The sequence below is a fragment of the Homarus americanus genome, unplaced genomic scaffold (genome assembly GCF_018991925.1).
Source record: "Homarus americanus isolate GMGI-L3 unplaced genomic scaffold, GMGI_Hamer_2.0 scaffold48406, whole genome shotgun sequence".
Classification (NCBI taxonomy): Eukaryota; Metazoa; Arthropoda; class Malacostraca; order Decapoda; family Nephropidae; genus Homarus; species Homarus americanus.
Window position 1 is genome coordinate 454197 of NW_024753828.1, and position 16482 is coordinate 470678.

The following is a 16482-nucleotide window of genomic DNA, read 5'->3' on the forward strand; positions in this document are numbered from 1 at the left end:
GCTCACTGTTGGGTATGTTTTTTTTTTTTCAGTACACAAGGGGGTACAGTAGTGTGGCTGGCACTACATTCGATCACCTTCAGTGTAAAGTCAAACACCCATTTACAGATGACTGAAGTGTGGTGTTAGTAACCCCAGGGACAGGAGGTGAGCACTGTACAGTATTTACCCAGCTGCCACACTCTATAGCTTCTGTTTATCACACAAGTAAGCATATATTTACATCTTTCATAGTCATGGTGTACTTGGTAAGCTTTGCTTGAGCATAAGATCACCTTTTCAGAAGCATTGTTCCTCAAGGGGAACAGTGTCATATGTATTTCCTTGTCATTAAAATATTGAAAAATAAAGGTACCGGTATTTTCACAAAACACAGATTAACATAAACAATGACACATAAGTGAGGTACAGTCAGTGCTGCTATAACGCGATAGTTGTGCTCTTGTAAAACCTCACGTTCTAGAAATTCGCGCAATAGAAATAAGAGGGTTTATGGAAAAAATAGGGTTAGGTGCAGATTACTCGAAATAAAAAAAAATTTAGTAGTTAGCCTAACACAAAGGATAGCACAGTCTAAATAAATGTTACATTCATATCTAATAATGAAATCATACAGTAAATGTTACACTTTACCTTGAAAAAATATGAATATAACTTGTTGGGGGAGAAGGTTGATGTTGAGGAGTCATGCAGACAGGAGTTGAGAGTTGTCATCGTCATCATCATCATCGGGTGCAGTTTCGGTTGCATGGGAGGGATGAAAAAAACGTCTAATTCCAGAAGTGGATGGCTGTGGTTCAGTGTCTTCAGACTGTGGTTCAGACTGCTTCTTGGGGGTTAACTTAAAAAAGACGTCTAATGTTTGCTGCTTTGCCGTCATTCTTCTTTCACAAAGAAGCTGTTCATAAGGTGCCAAAAAAGATTTAACACCACGAACTGCAATCCTCCTCCTTTCTGCATTGTAGTCATTGTCTTCCAAGATCTGCAACTGCTTATCACTTCCCTCAGGATAGAAGACAAAACAGAAGTGGGAAGCTCTCGTGGTTTTGCATCCTTGACTTCATCATCTTCGGCATCTTCTATTTCCCCAGCAGCAACAAGTTGTTGTAGATCAGCTGTAGAGAGGTTTCACAGTGGGACTCGAGCAGTTCCTCAACATCAGCACTTTCCACTTCAGCAAAGCCAACTTGCTTTGCAAGAGAAACACAATTTTATTTTATTTTTGGGAGCTCCTCTGATGCATCAAAGCCTGTAAAATCATGAATTAAATCTGGGAGAAGCTTCTGCCAAACTCCACTCAAGCAGTCCTTACTTACTTCACCCCAGGCCTCCACAATGATGTCAATTGCATGCTTGATGTTGAAACTTTTCCAAAACTGAAGAACACTGGCCTTATCATTTCCTTCCTCAGTAGCTGCAATAAGTTTCTTAAATGTATGCCTCAAATAATAGGCTTTGAAGGCTGCTATTACTCCTTGGTCCATTGGTTGAAGGAGAGATGTTGTATTTGGAGATAGAAAGAGCACTTTGATATTGTCAGAAAGCTCAGCAATGGTGGGAGGGTGGCTTGGCGCATTCTCTAAAATGAGGAGAAACTTAGTTTATATTCTTCTTGCAAAAATTTTTAAAAACATTTCCAAAAACATCCACAAGAAGGTCAGAAAAAATTTGTCCCGTCATCCAACCTTTTTTGCTTGACCAAAAGTGAACACCTAGAGTAGACTTTATGTAACCCTTTAAAGCTAACGGGTTGACAGAGTGATACACCAGCACAGGCTTAAGCTTTAAGTTTACACTAGCATTTGCACCCAACAACACTGTCACGCGGTCCTTCGCAGCCTTAAAGCCTGGAGCATGTGCTCATTCTTGGAAATGTAAGTTCTTGTTGGCATGTGCTTCAAGTATAAACCTGTTTCATCCAAATTAAAAATTTGGTCTAAGGTGTAGCCTTCTTCCTCAATCAATTTCTTTACAGTGGGAGGAAACGCCCGGGCACTTGCTTCGTCGGCACTTGCTGCTTCACCACATAACTTTACATTATGAAACGCATAGCAGTTCTTAAAACCAGAAAACCATCCCCTACCAGTACTAAAGGCAACCACATCAGGATTTTCAGCTTTTTTCTTTAGGTCCTCATATATTGATAAGGTTTTCTCTTTAATGGTGAGGAAGTTGGTCCCATATCGCTTTTGCGTTTGATCTTCTATCCAAACACTTAGAAGCCATTCCATCTCCTCAAGTTCCTTTGGCCGTGATCTCACACTTTTGCTAGCACTCAAGGTTTTTCCAGCAATACAGCTTGCTTTAATCTTTGCTGCATTGTCTCTAATGGTGCGTAAAGTAGACTCCTTTATTCCTGTTGCACACACAATATCACATGTTCTTTCCTTATTTTCAAAACGCTTGACAACATCAAGCTTTTCTTCAAGTGTTATAGCCATTCTTTTACGATCACCAGAACGCTTCCCGGAGATATTCTTCTTTTCCATAGTCACAAAATTGGAGACAGAAAGCAAAAATCACTGAGGATGCTTAAAAACTTCCCACGTGTTTCAAACTGATCGTGTGTGTGATGTAAACAGTGCGGGTGTAAAACGCTACATATTTAGTTTTTCTCTTTTATTTAAAATTTTACAAAGTAAATATATATGTAAATTGTAAAATTTTAAATAAAAGAGAAAACTAAATACGAAGCGTTTAAAGTTTACTGTACAGTGTTGTGGCTTGGCACGGGGTTATGCAGTGTTTGTAGTTCACGTTCAACATCACATGTTCAATTGATTTATGTGTTTTTTTTAGTGAAGAATTGCAGAAATAATTTATGTAATATTTATGTATACAGTATACCTGTACAGTACAGTGACCCCTCCGTTAACGAACTCAATCCGTTCCAGAAGGTCGTTCGTTAACCGAAAAGTTCGTTAACCGAAACCATTGTTTCAATGGGTTTTTGGGTAATTGGTTCCAGCTCACCGAAAATTTCCTAAATTCAACAAAAATGGTAGAAAAGTTCACTTACTTTGAGGTGTGTATGTAGAAGGCTCCTGGACGATGATGATGATGATGGGATTTAGAATGGGGGTGGAAGAGAAGGAAGAAGAGAAGGCATTGGGGTGGAAGAGAAGTCACCTCCATGGCGCCATTTCACCCATAAAATTTTAGCTCTCTTGGTGTAATTCAAGATTATTTTCTTTAAATCAACACTGCACTGCATTATATATTGTCAATATGTAAAATAAATTTCAAAATGACCAATAATTGGCTTGGAAACACAGAAAAAAAGCATTTAGTTGAAGAGAGTCTCAAGCAAGATGTTACCTCCAGTGAAAACAGAGAGAGACTAACTCCTGTTTGCTGTGTTAAGAGGCTGGATGCCGCCCATTAAACTAGTCACTTTACCTTCAATTATGTTCAATAATTGTTAAAATGACTAAAAAATTGAATATTAAACTTTTAAAATTACTGAATAGTATAAACTTCTTGATATTTACTAAAATAGTAAGGAATTTAAGCCCTAGAACCGATTAATGTATTGGCGGACTGATACTAAAGCTGGTTGCCCGGTCAGTGAAAGCGAAAACATGTTGAGGTCGGTTCGTAAAAACTTCGTTAACCGAATTTTTTTCGTTAACCGAATTGAAGATCCTTATGGAAGGCAGTTTGTTAATCGAAATTACGTTAACCGAGGTGTTCGTTAAACGAGGGGTCACTGTATATGTAAATTGTAAAATTTTAAATAAGAGAGAAAAACAAAATACGTAGCGTTTTACACCCGCGCTCTGTTTACATTACACACACAAAAATATTACATATACAGGTAAATTATTTCTGCATTTCTTCACAAACAAAACACATAAATCAATTGAAAATGTGATGTCAAACGTGAACTGTAAACACTGCATAACCCAGCGCCAAGCCACAATAAACCGTTCGAGTGGAGTCGCGTTACAGCCAATTAGCGTTGACAAAACACGCGTTATAGCAGAACTCACTGTACTTTCAGAATGCACTGAAAGCGGTGACCAATAAGCACAACTGAAAAACTTACATAATGTATCACATACTCCCAAGAGTGAATTACAGAGAGAAAGAATATGACTTATATGTCTGTGGCCTTTACAGTGCGATTTATTCTTAATTTCCTTATTAGAATTGGAAAAGTAACTCAACAGTGACAAGTAATGACATGCCATATGGCATCACAAAAATTTTGACCAAGTCCCAGGTTGCTGATCTGACTTTCTGCCTCATTTACACACAATTGCAGGGTCTCAATTGTTTCTCTTAATATTGACAACACAACAGTCATATATTGTTTCTCGCATGATTTTTTTTTTTCATTTTGTATTTTTTTGTAGTTCTTTATTATTATTATTATTATTATTATTATTATTATTATTATTATTATTATTATTATTATCATTATCATTATTATTACATTTTCGCCCCCTAGGCCCCGATGTGGGCCAGTGACCTGTGCCCGGGTGGGCAATCCCCGTAAAAAAAAAAAATAATAAAATAAAATCAGTATTACATTTGGCATGTTAGGAAAGAGAAGCTTTTAAGTGATAAATTACCATACAAATGTGAAACCATAATCTGTACCACTTACTGTACTATCCATACGAGCTAACTTAGGGATGGACACAGCAACAAATACCATCAATAGACATGTGATGACAAATTCTTCATCTGGAACCTCTGCAAAAACACCAATAAAACATGAGGAATAAGAAAGGTAAAATTTCTTAGACAAAACATTATTACTGTAAGTTTTATGGTGAGCAAATAATAATGATATCCACTACATACAAGAAAACAGGCCCCATGCACTATACAGTACAGTACACTGACAAGATAGAGGTCCCCAACTTTTTTCTGGGCGGGACCACTTAGGTAGATTTAGCGTATCAGGTAAATTGGCCCGCTGGTCAAAATAATCATCCTGCTAAAATCTCTAATGAAATGAAAGAAGTGATTTACTTTACTTATAATATATATAAAAATGATATTTTGAAGACACAAGGAATTATTAACCCCTTCACTACAACGATGCCACTTTTCACACTTTATTTAGCTAACGGCAGACAATTTTATTCAGTAGAGAGGGAACCTTGTACACCAGTGGTTAAACACAGCAGCATTTCATTAATGCTAATTTAAATAGTTACAATTTGCTTGAATTTATGTACCAGTAATATATTATCTAGAGATGTGAAACATTGAATATACGTCAAATTAATTTGTTTTTATTTTAGGTTAGGCTCGTCTTGTTAGGTTCTGTAAAGTTATGTTTATTTGGTTTAACTGAACAGTATAGCTACTTAATATTTAATAACTTTTTAATTTTTTGTTCCTTGATGGGTGCATGCAGATTAGATCTAACCTGCAGGTCAAAGTTTTGGGACATCTGGTCCATGGACCCAAGGGGCGAGAGGGGAAAATTATTAGACTCGTACGGCTTACCAGTATAATACTGTACAATAATTCTTCAGTCCTTTCTGGGTTACCTTTGTGTTTCACAAAATTCGAAGTTTCCTATATAGTTATACGGTATGGTATTCCTTTTTAGATTCTTTATACAGGTTAATCTCTCTAATCTAGCAGCCTCGGGACCTGACAGGTATGGCCATAGAAATTTATGAACCACTGAACATCAGCTAAAGTCTGGTGAATAAATACCTCTACTCTATTGGTACATGAGAAAAAAGTACAGTACCTTGTACAGATTAATAAAAGTATAAATCTTTAATGTCATTTCACCAAACCTTTGCAATATGCAAAAAACTAAGATTTGATAAATTAATAAAACACACTTTGAAGGAAGACCTAAGCATGAAAATAAAGGGGACAACACACTGTCAAATGTTTATATGCAAATGTGTTCACAACTTATCACTGTACTAATCTCCATCACAACTGAGGAGTAGGCAAAGTGTACAGAACATGTGACATGAATGTGGCAGGGCTCACAGGACTGGATAATTCAAAATATGGTGCAAAAATTAATACACTGTAATGACCTAGGACCATTTTCTCCCAAAAGTAAGATATATGTAAAAAGTAGAATAAATAGAATAAAAATCTGCCCATCACAAAGTCAAACCTGTCTACATGTAAGATTTATATAAAATATTTTAATATCTCAAGTATAGTTTATATAAATATCTTAACTGGTGGGAGTGTACTGAAAATAGCATTTTATTAAATATATTAATAATTTTTCATAAAATCAGCTTGGAGGGAACATTAGTGTTTGTGTACCTTATGTAAGCCCAGTGTGACTTACTTAGCATTACCAAGACAGCCAATCACAGGATGTCAGATGAGAAGAGTTCAACCATTTCAGTTTATTTGCATTATTGTAAATATAACTTCTCTCTTTTTTTTAAGTTCAATTTCAATGAAAAAACAAATTCACTTAGCTAGAAATACAAATAAAACTGAAAACTTAATTTCTTACCACTTTTATGTGACCGTAATACATTTACTAGTGCTGGGTCAACATCACAAGGGTGGCCAGCAGCCGAGGACATCTCATTCACAAGCTAGAATAAAGTATAAGAAAATGACTGAACTGAGACTAGAACAAATGTATTCCTCTTTTTATCAGGTTATCCAAATGTAAGTGCTCAGGTTATATGAATACAAAACGAAATATGTTCATATCACTAGTGAATAATACAATAACTCATTTTAAAAATTAATATTTTCATGTTCTTTACATTACAAAAGGAAACATTAAGAATTAAATCAAAACTAATATGTAATTGGCAAGCACAATGTCATAAAACAAAACACAGCTAGGATTCTCTGATGACCAAAATATAGATGGCTTTTACTACTACACTTTTCAGATACTGTATATAAAATGTATACAATTTAGTCCCTTGCACTTCAAAAGAAAACCAACAAACTCTTGAATACATAATAATAACTGCAACTTCTCATTGGAAGATGATCTATTTTCACTTTTTTTTCTAAATCACAATAATGAAAGGTACTGTATAACAAAGCAAAAGTTATAAAATTAATGACATACTGTACATATTAAGGTAAGTATAAGACCAGGAAATATCTTCCTCTTCTACAACAGAAACTCAATCTACAGCACTGGTACAATAAATAATTAAGATAAATGTGGTAATTTGGTCTAAGAAACATACTCTGGTCAAACAACACCATTTTGGCTATATAACTAACTGGATACAGACATGAAAAAGGTCCAACAAAGAATGGTATGAGACAAGCTTTTTCATATGCACGGAGAGATAAAGTGTGCATATACAATGAGCATGGGGCGAAGACTCTTCAAGTTGTTAAGGGATACATGAGAGGGAACAAGAGTCAAGCAGATCTTCATTATCTAAGATATCATGCCATAAATGGGCAAAAAGATCAGTTATAATGTAGAAAGATTTACGAGGTGTACTTAAGTATATATAAGAAACAGCAGCACTGGAACAAACTGGGAATACCATAACAAGGAAAGGAGAAATCATATGAATAAAAAGGTACAAACATAAAGACTAAAGAGTGGAAGTGGAAATCCCAAAAATTTTTAGACAGGAAATTATACTAAAAGATATAAAAAACAAATATGTATTTAATAGAGAAAAGGAAACTTTCAAAATATATGATATAATTTGTTTTACACCAAAGTCAATAATGAAGGCATACTATTAAATACAAACTGGGGGAAAATAAAAAAAAGTTTTACCTTTGATTCCATTAATATATTTTAAATAAAAAGTAAACAATAAATGGAGTATTAATCCTGAAATCACATTTTATGACCCAACCTGGACCAGGAGGCTCATTTATTTACACATGAAGACAACTGGTTGGAAACCCTAGTGATCCCTAGACATTGGTGTATAGGACTAACTCATGAACTATATAGTATTTCCATGCTAACCTGGCCCACAAGCCACATCCCTCTTCTATAAAAATAGCTGATTGATTCATAGAAAATGTTCGTGTAGCTGTCCATTTATTCTAACTAAATGTATGTTTACAATTGTTAAGCAGACTTGTTATTCTCTAAAATACTGTTAAATATCTGGACAATCAAAATGCAAATGATTACAAGGCATTAGGCCGCGGCCGCACTGAGAGCGGGCAGGTCAGAGCGGGCAAACGTTGCCACCTCGCGCCTGCTACCAATGGGCCACGTCTATGAGTTACAATGCTGCAAGGATTTCCGCGCCCGCCCGCTCTCAGTGCAGCCGCAGCCTTAGCACTTAAGAGAGCATGTTAGAAAATTTTAAATATTTATCATAAAAAGTCAAGTCAAAGATGAAATTTGCTTACGAATGAAGTCTTTTTGTTATTTCTTTGTTTTGTACCAAATGATACCAAACATATAGGACAATTGGCAATGTATTACAGTTTGTGCCCTTGGATATATCCCAAATCATTTATATAACTGTTAAAACTCGATATAAATACGTGCAGTCTGGGGGGAGGTAAAATGCTCAGAGAAACAGCCACTGGACTTGGCGGTAATTTTGCTCATCTCGACGCACAACAGCCAGCACACGTCAACTCTCAAATGTCAACAGATGTCATCGCTGCGGTACTTAACCAATAAAAACATTTCTCACACACACGAGCAGATAATTAAATACTTCATCCACTAACTTGGCATCTCCCCATCTTAAATGCTACATTGTGACAAGATTTAAGAAGAAATGTAAAGGTTTAACATTTTCATCCTCTGTCATCAAGTATCAAGAAACTTGGTGCAAATGAAAAAAAATATGGGCCAAAGATGGATGAGGTATAGTTACTTTGTGCATCACAGTACAGTATTCCAATGCGAGCTCTACTGTACTGACAGTACGAATCAAGTGTCCAGCTGAGCTGTCACTGTCAGCTGATCACCACGTCGATGTGGTCGTGAAGTCCAGTGGCTGTTCTCCTGATCATTTTACCCCCCCTCCTGGATTGCGTGTATTTACGTATATCAAGTTTTATCAGTTACCGTATTTACCGGCATACAAGAGGCACCACCGCATGAGACGCACCCCTATTTCACAAGGATATTTTGCAGATTTATTTTTTTTTTAGTAAGTTTCGTCATACAATTATCGAAAGTGATTTTAAAGTGGTTTTATAGGGGAAAACATATGTTTTTGTGCATGTAAATACAATATAAACTGGAATCAGTACAGGCAGTTAATCATATACAGTATAGTAACATTCTACTAACCCAACTCTACCTCTGATCAGAGCAGCTGTGTGGCTTGTTTATATTTTGGTCAAGAGAATTACCGACAGGATGTGAAACTCGTATTTTTGGCTGTGATGTTTTGTGTTCCCGCGATCTACCACCAGGGTGTAGCACCATCGCTATCGTCATCGACTCATTGCAAATGACTGACTGGTGGCTGAACTTTCTGTTAACATTTCTTTAATCTTTCTAGGGGTATTTAGATAATAAACAAATGTTTCTTAAAGGTAATACAGTCCTTAAAATAATGTAAGAGATGTATCTGGTGTGGGTTACATATCCTGGGGAAGGAGGTACAGTGAGATGTTGTGAGCTTCCCTCTGCCGTTAAGCCAATGCAACCCATTATTTACATCTGCAAATTTGCCATAAGTTTGTGATAATAGATTGTGATCATTTGGCTTGTTTTTCAGTATTCATTATGAGTAATATTATTAGTAACAAAATTTTTTTGCTTAGTGGACTACTGCTTGTCCCAGACTACCTAGCTAGGCACCTCCACGTCCCATCCGTAATATGGGAGCATTAGACGCAGGGTAATTTCGGATACATTTAAAAAATAAATAAAAATACGTCTTATACGCCAGTAAATACAGTATATAAATGATTTGGGATATATCCAGCTGCACAAACTGTAGTACAATGCCCATTGTGCTATATGTTATGTATCATTTGTTTATGTTTGCTTTATGTTTGGTACAAAACAAAGAAATAATGAAGACTTCATTCAAAGGCAAATTTCATCTTTGACCTATTATGATAAATATTTAAAATTTTCTAACATCCTCTCTGAAGTGCTAATGCTTTGAAATCATTTGTATTTTGATAGTCCAAATATTTAACATTATTTTAGAGAATAACAAGTCTGCTTAACAATTGTGAATGCATTTAGTTTGATTTAATGGACAGCTGCAAGAGCATTTTCTAAGAACTAATCAGCTATTTGTAGCTATAGGGATGTGGCTTACAGGTCAGGTTAGCGTGGAAATAGTATAATAACATATTCTCACTATAATGAATGCCTTGAAAAGGATCATTTATGAAACAATTCTCCATTCAAGGTAAATGGTTCAAGCTATGACATCACACTAGCCTCTGTGCACCATGACTGTCATCTGTAGCAGTCAGGAGCTGTCATTTTAGGCTTCACTTCTTAAATATTCACAGCAATAAAGGAGGGCAACCAAATTGCCTGGTCCATGCTCAGTCATAAAATGGAGTTTCTAGATCAATCCTCTATTTATGACCTAACACCTGGAGGACTGTGGCAAAAATAAGCTTGATAGGTTAATAGGACACACACCCCAATAGGGGTTTTAACCTTATAAACTTTTAATTAATAAAAATTCAGTAATCCTATCAAAGAATATCTTGTCTTGTCTTGTCTTGTCTTTGGAATATTGTCATCTTTGGTACCAATTCTTGGTTGAAGTTAGTAAATCTTTACTCACAGGGAGAGGTTTCCATGATTTATTTTAACTCATTATCATTACAGCATGTACTGTATAGCATGAAGCAATTATAAGAGACTTAAGGGAAGAAGAGCATGTATCGTAAATGGCTGACAAAAACTAAAATTTTAAAACTCATGAGAACCACATTCTTCCCAACTGGAAACACCTGTCACGGTTTTGTTTGAGAGGATACAACCGTAAGAATTTTCTGATGATGTGGTGGGAAATAAGATAGACTGGCACAATCTCAGCACATCCCCACACAGATATAACACTACAGTCTCATTTAGTAGTCTCAAGTATTCTCCTTTTCTTTTCTTATTACTATATGAACCTATTATCACTTCGTATCTCATTTAGCGCGGGTAAGGTACTCCAGATTCATTTGTTGCGGCACGGAATATAGAGCACCTCCCGTTCTTATGGGAGTCTTGGAATTAAAAAAATTACAGAGATAACAGAAAACATGCTTTAAACACTGTTCTCACTGACATCCTAATACCTATACACTGCATGTGGTAATGTTTTTTTCTGTAACCGTATAAATACTTAAAAAAGTAAATAATACAGTCTAATGCAAAACAACTGCATGTTAAAATGTTATTGGTCATTTGCTTGTCTGAAAAACTGCTCTGCCCGACGGCTGCATTTAAAGACTCTGTATTTGAATGAAACACGCACTCATTAATCAAACTAATAAGAATTAAACTACAGCGAAAAAATAATTCCTCCTGGCAATAGATTGAGCTTCTTTTCCAATGTATTTTTTGTAACATAATACTGTATTGAAATCTATAATGCAATATGAATGAAAAGCAAATTCATATAAGTTTTCATTAACTAGAGGGTATATCAGAATACTTATCGCATGTTAGATTATTCTGTGCCAATGTTAGTATTTACCACAACCACACCAACACAAAAAACTTCTTATGCTAGATTTATATCACAAACATATGGATGTACTGTAATGTGTAAAATATACTGTACAGCATGTAACTTTGGAAAAATTCATTAGGAAAAGTTTGATACTGTACTGTTGTCTTGTTATACTTGAACATTTTCTTAATACAAAGTTAGATTTACTTTAGTATACTATACAGTAAAATGTGACAAAATCAACTTGTATAAGTAAATAGAATTAAAAGAGCTACTTCTTTCTGGATATATTGACTGGTGACATCAAGCCTAAAGAATATAAATAAAAAACATGGAATAGAGTAATGCACCTCAACAGCACTTTATATTTACACATTACAATCATCACTCAAAATCCTGGGACAATAATTTACAAATAACTCAATCCAAATCATTAATACTGATATTAGCATGAAAAGGTAATGAATTTTGCACAGTATACGAGAGGAATTCTACAACGTTAAAATCCCCCAGTTGTGTTACTGTCTACAAATATCCAACATGTTAATAAATATATAAAAAATATCCCCAAACCAGAAAACAATTAGTAAACAAATGTAGTTTGATGCATAATTGAAAAATGCTGCAGTAACCAACAGGCTTCAGTCCTACTCAGAAGTATCTGTGTCCAATCATGACATTGAAAATGAAGCAACTGAAGAAATCTGAAGGATGTGCAGGCTCTCTGCTGTGCTCCTTCTTAATGCTATTAGCACTAAATCAGAGCAAATTTCAATATCAATAATACAGTAATTAGAAACCCAAGATTCTCACAAACGTGCATAGATGTTGGGGTTTCCTATTTTGACTTGTATATTATTGAGTTTTGAGCCAATTACCACACTACAGCATACATGGTAAAGTACCATCTCCACAACCAATATTATTACTACCAGCACCAATTACAATACGTTTACCATCACCTTTACCACCACCATCTCCCAGGCATGCTAAAAAGAACTCACTCTCTGCTAACCTGGAGCTTAATGTTCTCAATCTGCTCATGAACAACCCCCGCATCACATGGGAAGGAATAGTGTATTAGTATCCTGCAATCCTCAACTCTTTCTCACAGTTTCAAGTATAATAGCATAAGCTGTTTGAACCTCAGATGGAGTTTAAATACATCTCAGGCTCATCATAACAATTTAAATAAGCAAGCTGCACCTTGAAAGGAAATATCAAAAAGGTGTAATTAAACTCATGACATAATTTCATCAAAATTAAGTTGAGCCTAATGTGAACTCCATCAAAAGCTTATTGGACATGATTAGCTACATTAAACCTGATATCAAGTTTCCAAGAAGCCTGATTTTCTTTATAAGAAAACTGCTAGAAGGAAACTGCCTAACAAGCTGATCATAGAGCCAGTGGTGTTTGAGATATTTGTGGACTTTAGTAATGTATGGTAATAGTAGAAGTTACTCGGTATTACTTTACTTTTGGTCATTTATATATATTTTGGAAATAAGTTAGAACCAAGAGCCCAGTACATTAATGAAATTAAGAGTTCATGTACTCGTATTTATTAATTTCTTATGTTTACTATCAATTACAAATTAAATAAACACAATAAAATAAATAAAAGAGCTCAAACATTCTGGCTGAAATTTTTCACATCAATCAATCAGGGGAAGCTATAATGGTTCGTCAATTATGAAGCATTGTGTTATTAAGAAGCAGAACTATAGACTTCCATAATGGATCTGAAATAGTCGAAGCAAAGAATTCTCTTGAGAAAAATTAATACTGTATGCATCAGTTGTAAGAAATTCATGAAAGGAAACAATAAATTTCTCAATGTATAAAACCTGTTGCTGGAAAAATCCATTACCTGCACACAAGGCAATTATATCACTATGTACAATTATCATCAATATACAACAGAGAAGCATAAAAATATAATTGCAGAAAATCAGTACTGTAATGAACAGAGAAATTCCTAAACATGTCATGAGGCGAATTTTTTATGACAGTGTATGAAATGGCATTCTTATTACATATTTAGGGAAAAATTACTTTATCAAAAGACATAGTGTATAAGGGAAAAAGGGGTCTGTCTAATTATTGAGTCCATAACTTCCAATAAACTGCTGAAAGCTTTACACATTCTAAACCATCCTACCTTTTCCTATGATGTAAAAAAATTACCTTTATCTGCAACCTCAACACTTATCAACTCCTCTAGGGATCAAACCTGTATATTGAGGGTTACTTTAAACGTTAACAGTTAGAACAACAGTAATTGTCCCTCCATCCCAACAAAAAGTTGACTACTGTAACTTCCATAACTCTCAAATAGTATATTCAATCTGTTCTAAATCCTAAGAGAACAACATTCACATTAAATATATATATATATAGAGCACATTTCAAACTTCTAGTATTTGTCAGTACAAAGTAGATCCATATGACAAATGACTGCTGCATTACCTCACTCTTCAAGTCTGGGGATAAAAATTGGTAAAACACGTCAGGAAGTAGATAGTAGGCAGCTACCAAACAGGGAGGTACTACCGCCTGGGAAGATATTGGAAGCATAATGTGTTGTCTAATGGTAGACCCTGCTGCTATATGACACCACAAATATTGTGACCAAGTCCCAGGTTGCTGATCTGACATTCTACCTCATTTACACACAATTGCAGGGTCTCAATTGTTTCTCTTACTATTAAGAACACAACATGCTGTACATACTTTATATTGTTTCTCACTCTTGATTTAGTTTTTAATTTTTGTATTTATTTATAGTTATTATTAATACAGTATTATTATTATTATTATTAAAATTGTGTTATTATTATTTTATTTTTATTTTCTATTAAATTTTTTATTTATTTTTATAATTTTTTATTAATTATTAGCATTATTATTATATCCCCCACCCCGATGTGGGTCAGTGACCTGTTCGCGGGTGGACTAATCCCCGTAAAAAAAAATAAAAATAAAAAATAAAATAAAAATAATAGTGCAATCAACACAACCTTTTACACTAAAGTAAGATCTCATATTTTGCGCGATTTCATTTCATTTATATTTTTTATTATATCATATAAATGACCGTAATGGTCAAGTTCTGAGAGCTGCCAGACTGGGATCTGATGATCCCAGTTCAAGTTATGATTTTCTTTTTTTTTTTTACTTGGATGTAGGTGGGTAATCTCTGATTACCTCAGGAAGTTGCAACCCTCCCTGCCTTTTTAGCCAATAGGGTGCTTGGAAGTCCTACATATAAAGCATAGTTCCCACTGTAAAAATGGACTGGCAATAGGAAGGGCATCAGCATTCAAAATGGATTCAGATTTGTCTAACAGCAACCAGGAAACTATGCTATCAAGTAATCATGTCTAAACTACACAAGCATGGGAATGTCCATAAAATAGAGATGATGTGCAACTTATGAATACCAATACAGTACTGTACTTGTGTGTAGACATTTCTACAGGTTGTTTTAACCCTTTCCTGTCATCTTCTATACTTGAGTTGCACTGTTCTCTATAATATTAAGTCATAATATTACACACCTTCTTTAATATTTTTGTACTACATGATCCATTTCACAAGAAAGTAAGAAAGAAGTAATGCACAGTGGTCCCTCGGTTAACGAACACAAATCGTTCCAGAGTCATTCGTTAACCGAAAATTTCATTAACTGAATCTATTATTTTAATGGGATATTGGGTAATTGGTTCCAACTCACAGAAAAGATACATACAAAGTACTGTATACCAGTAACAGAATTAAGAAAACATTAATATAAACTAAATACAGTACTATACTGTACAGTATACAGTACAATAATAAATAAAAAACAATAGAATACTGTATTCTAAGTTACTTTGAGGTGTGTATGTCGTATTACCGGCAGCTTTGTTTACATATCAAACAGTTGATTGTAGAGGCACTCTTTTCAGAGTTCATTGATTCTAATGCCTTCTTCATGTTTCATAATAATTTCTGCACTGTATATTATCAATATGTTAACTAAATTTCAGAATGATCAATAATTTTAATGTAAAAATGCAAAAATATTCAAGAGACCAACAAAATCGATGTTCACTCCACTGTAAACAAAGTTAAACTGAGAAGGGTTGTTGGGTGATTCAATCAGCTGATGGGTGCACAAAAACTGTTCCCTGTACTGTCTATATTATCAATATGTTAACTAAATTTCAGAATGACCAATAATTTTAATATAAAAAATGCAGAAATATTCAAGGGACCAACTTTCTTGATATTTACTTCACTGGAAACGAATGTAAACATTGAACCAATTACTGTATTGGCGGACTAGCCATTCAGCTGATCAGCTGATGAGCATAACAAAAGTGTTTGTCATAAGGAGTTCGTTAATCAAAGTTTTGTTCGTTAATCGAACTGAAAATCCTTATGGTAGCTAATTCCTTAATCGAACCGTTCGTTAACTGAGGGACCACTGTATTAGATATGACGATGTGTCTAACCTTATATCTCTAAAATCTGTATGACAAACTCTAACTTTCCATGCTTGATACAAAAGATCTTCCATTTTACACATAAACACATGCAAGTAATCACAAGCATATATTGTTATATATATTTATATCCCCTGTATTTCCACTGGATTTTTTTACGGTATACTGTATATAATTTACGTCAAGACCAGCCATCTATTATTATCATTTAACGTGTCTGATAGTAATACTGAAATACATTATACTGTACTGTATGTATAAGCTCCATATACCGTATATACTCGTCTATAACCCCCCCTCGTTTATAGGTCGACCCGTATTTTTTAGGGTAATGGAACAACAAAACCTTCAGTAAAAACACTCTACGTCCTATAAACTGAGGCTCGCTGTGCTTGAAACACCGAGTGCCGAAGGCAAATTGT

At 34.8% G+C, this 16482-nt stretch overlaps 1 protein-coding gene across 3 annotated transcripts in view; it reads right to left on the reverse strand.

Annotated features, from left to right (window-relative positions):
* LOC121855594 (membrane-associated protein Hem-like) overlaps positions 1-16482 on the reverse strand; it is a 96370-nt gene that overhangs the window by 18841 nt on the left and 61047 nt on the right. For 2 of the 3 annotated variants that reach the window (XM_042350641.1, XM_042350640.1), the window contains exons 21-23: positions 12583-12603; positions 6464-6548; positions 4613-4701 (exon numbers count right to left, since the gene is read on the reverse strand). In XM_042350641.1, coding sequence (XP_042206575.1) covers positions 4613-4701; positions 6464-6548; positions 12583-12603 — 195 coding nt within the window. The remainder of the gene's footprint in view (positions 1-4612; positions 4702-6463; positions 6549-12582; positions 12604-16482) is intronic. The other variant, XM_042350642.1, reaches the window with a different exon arrangement.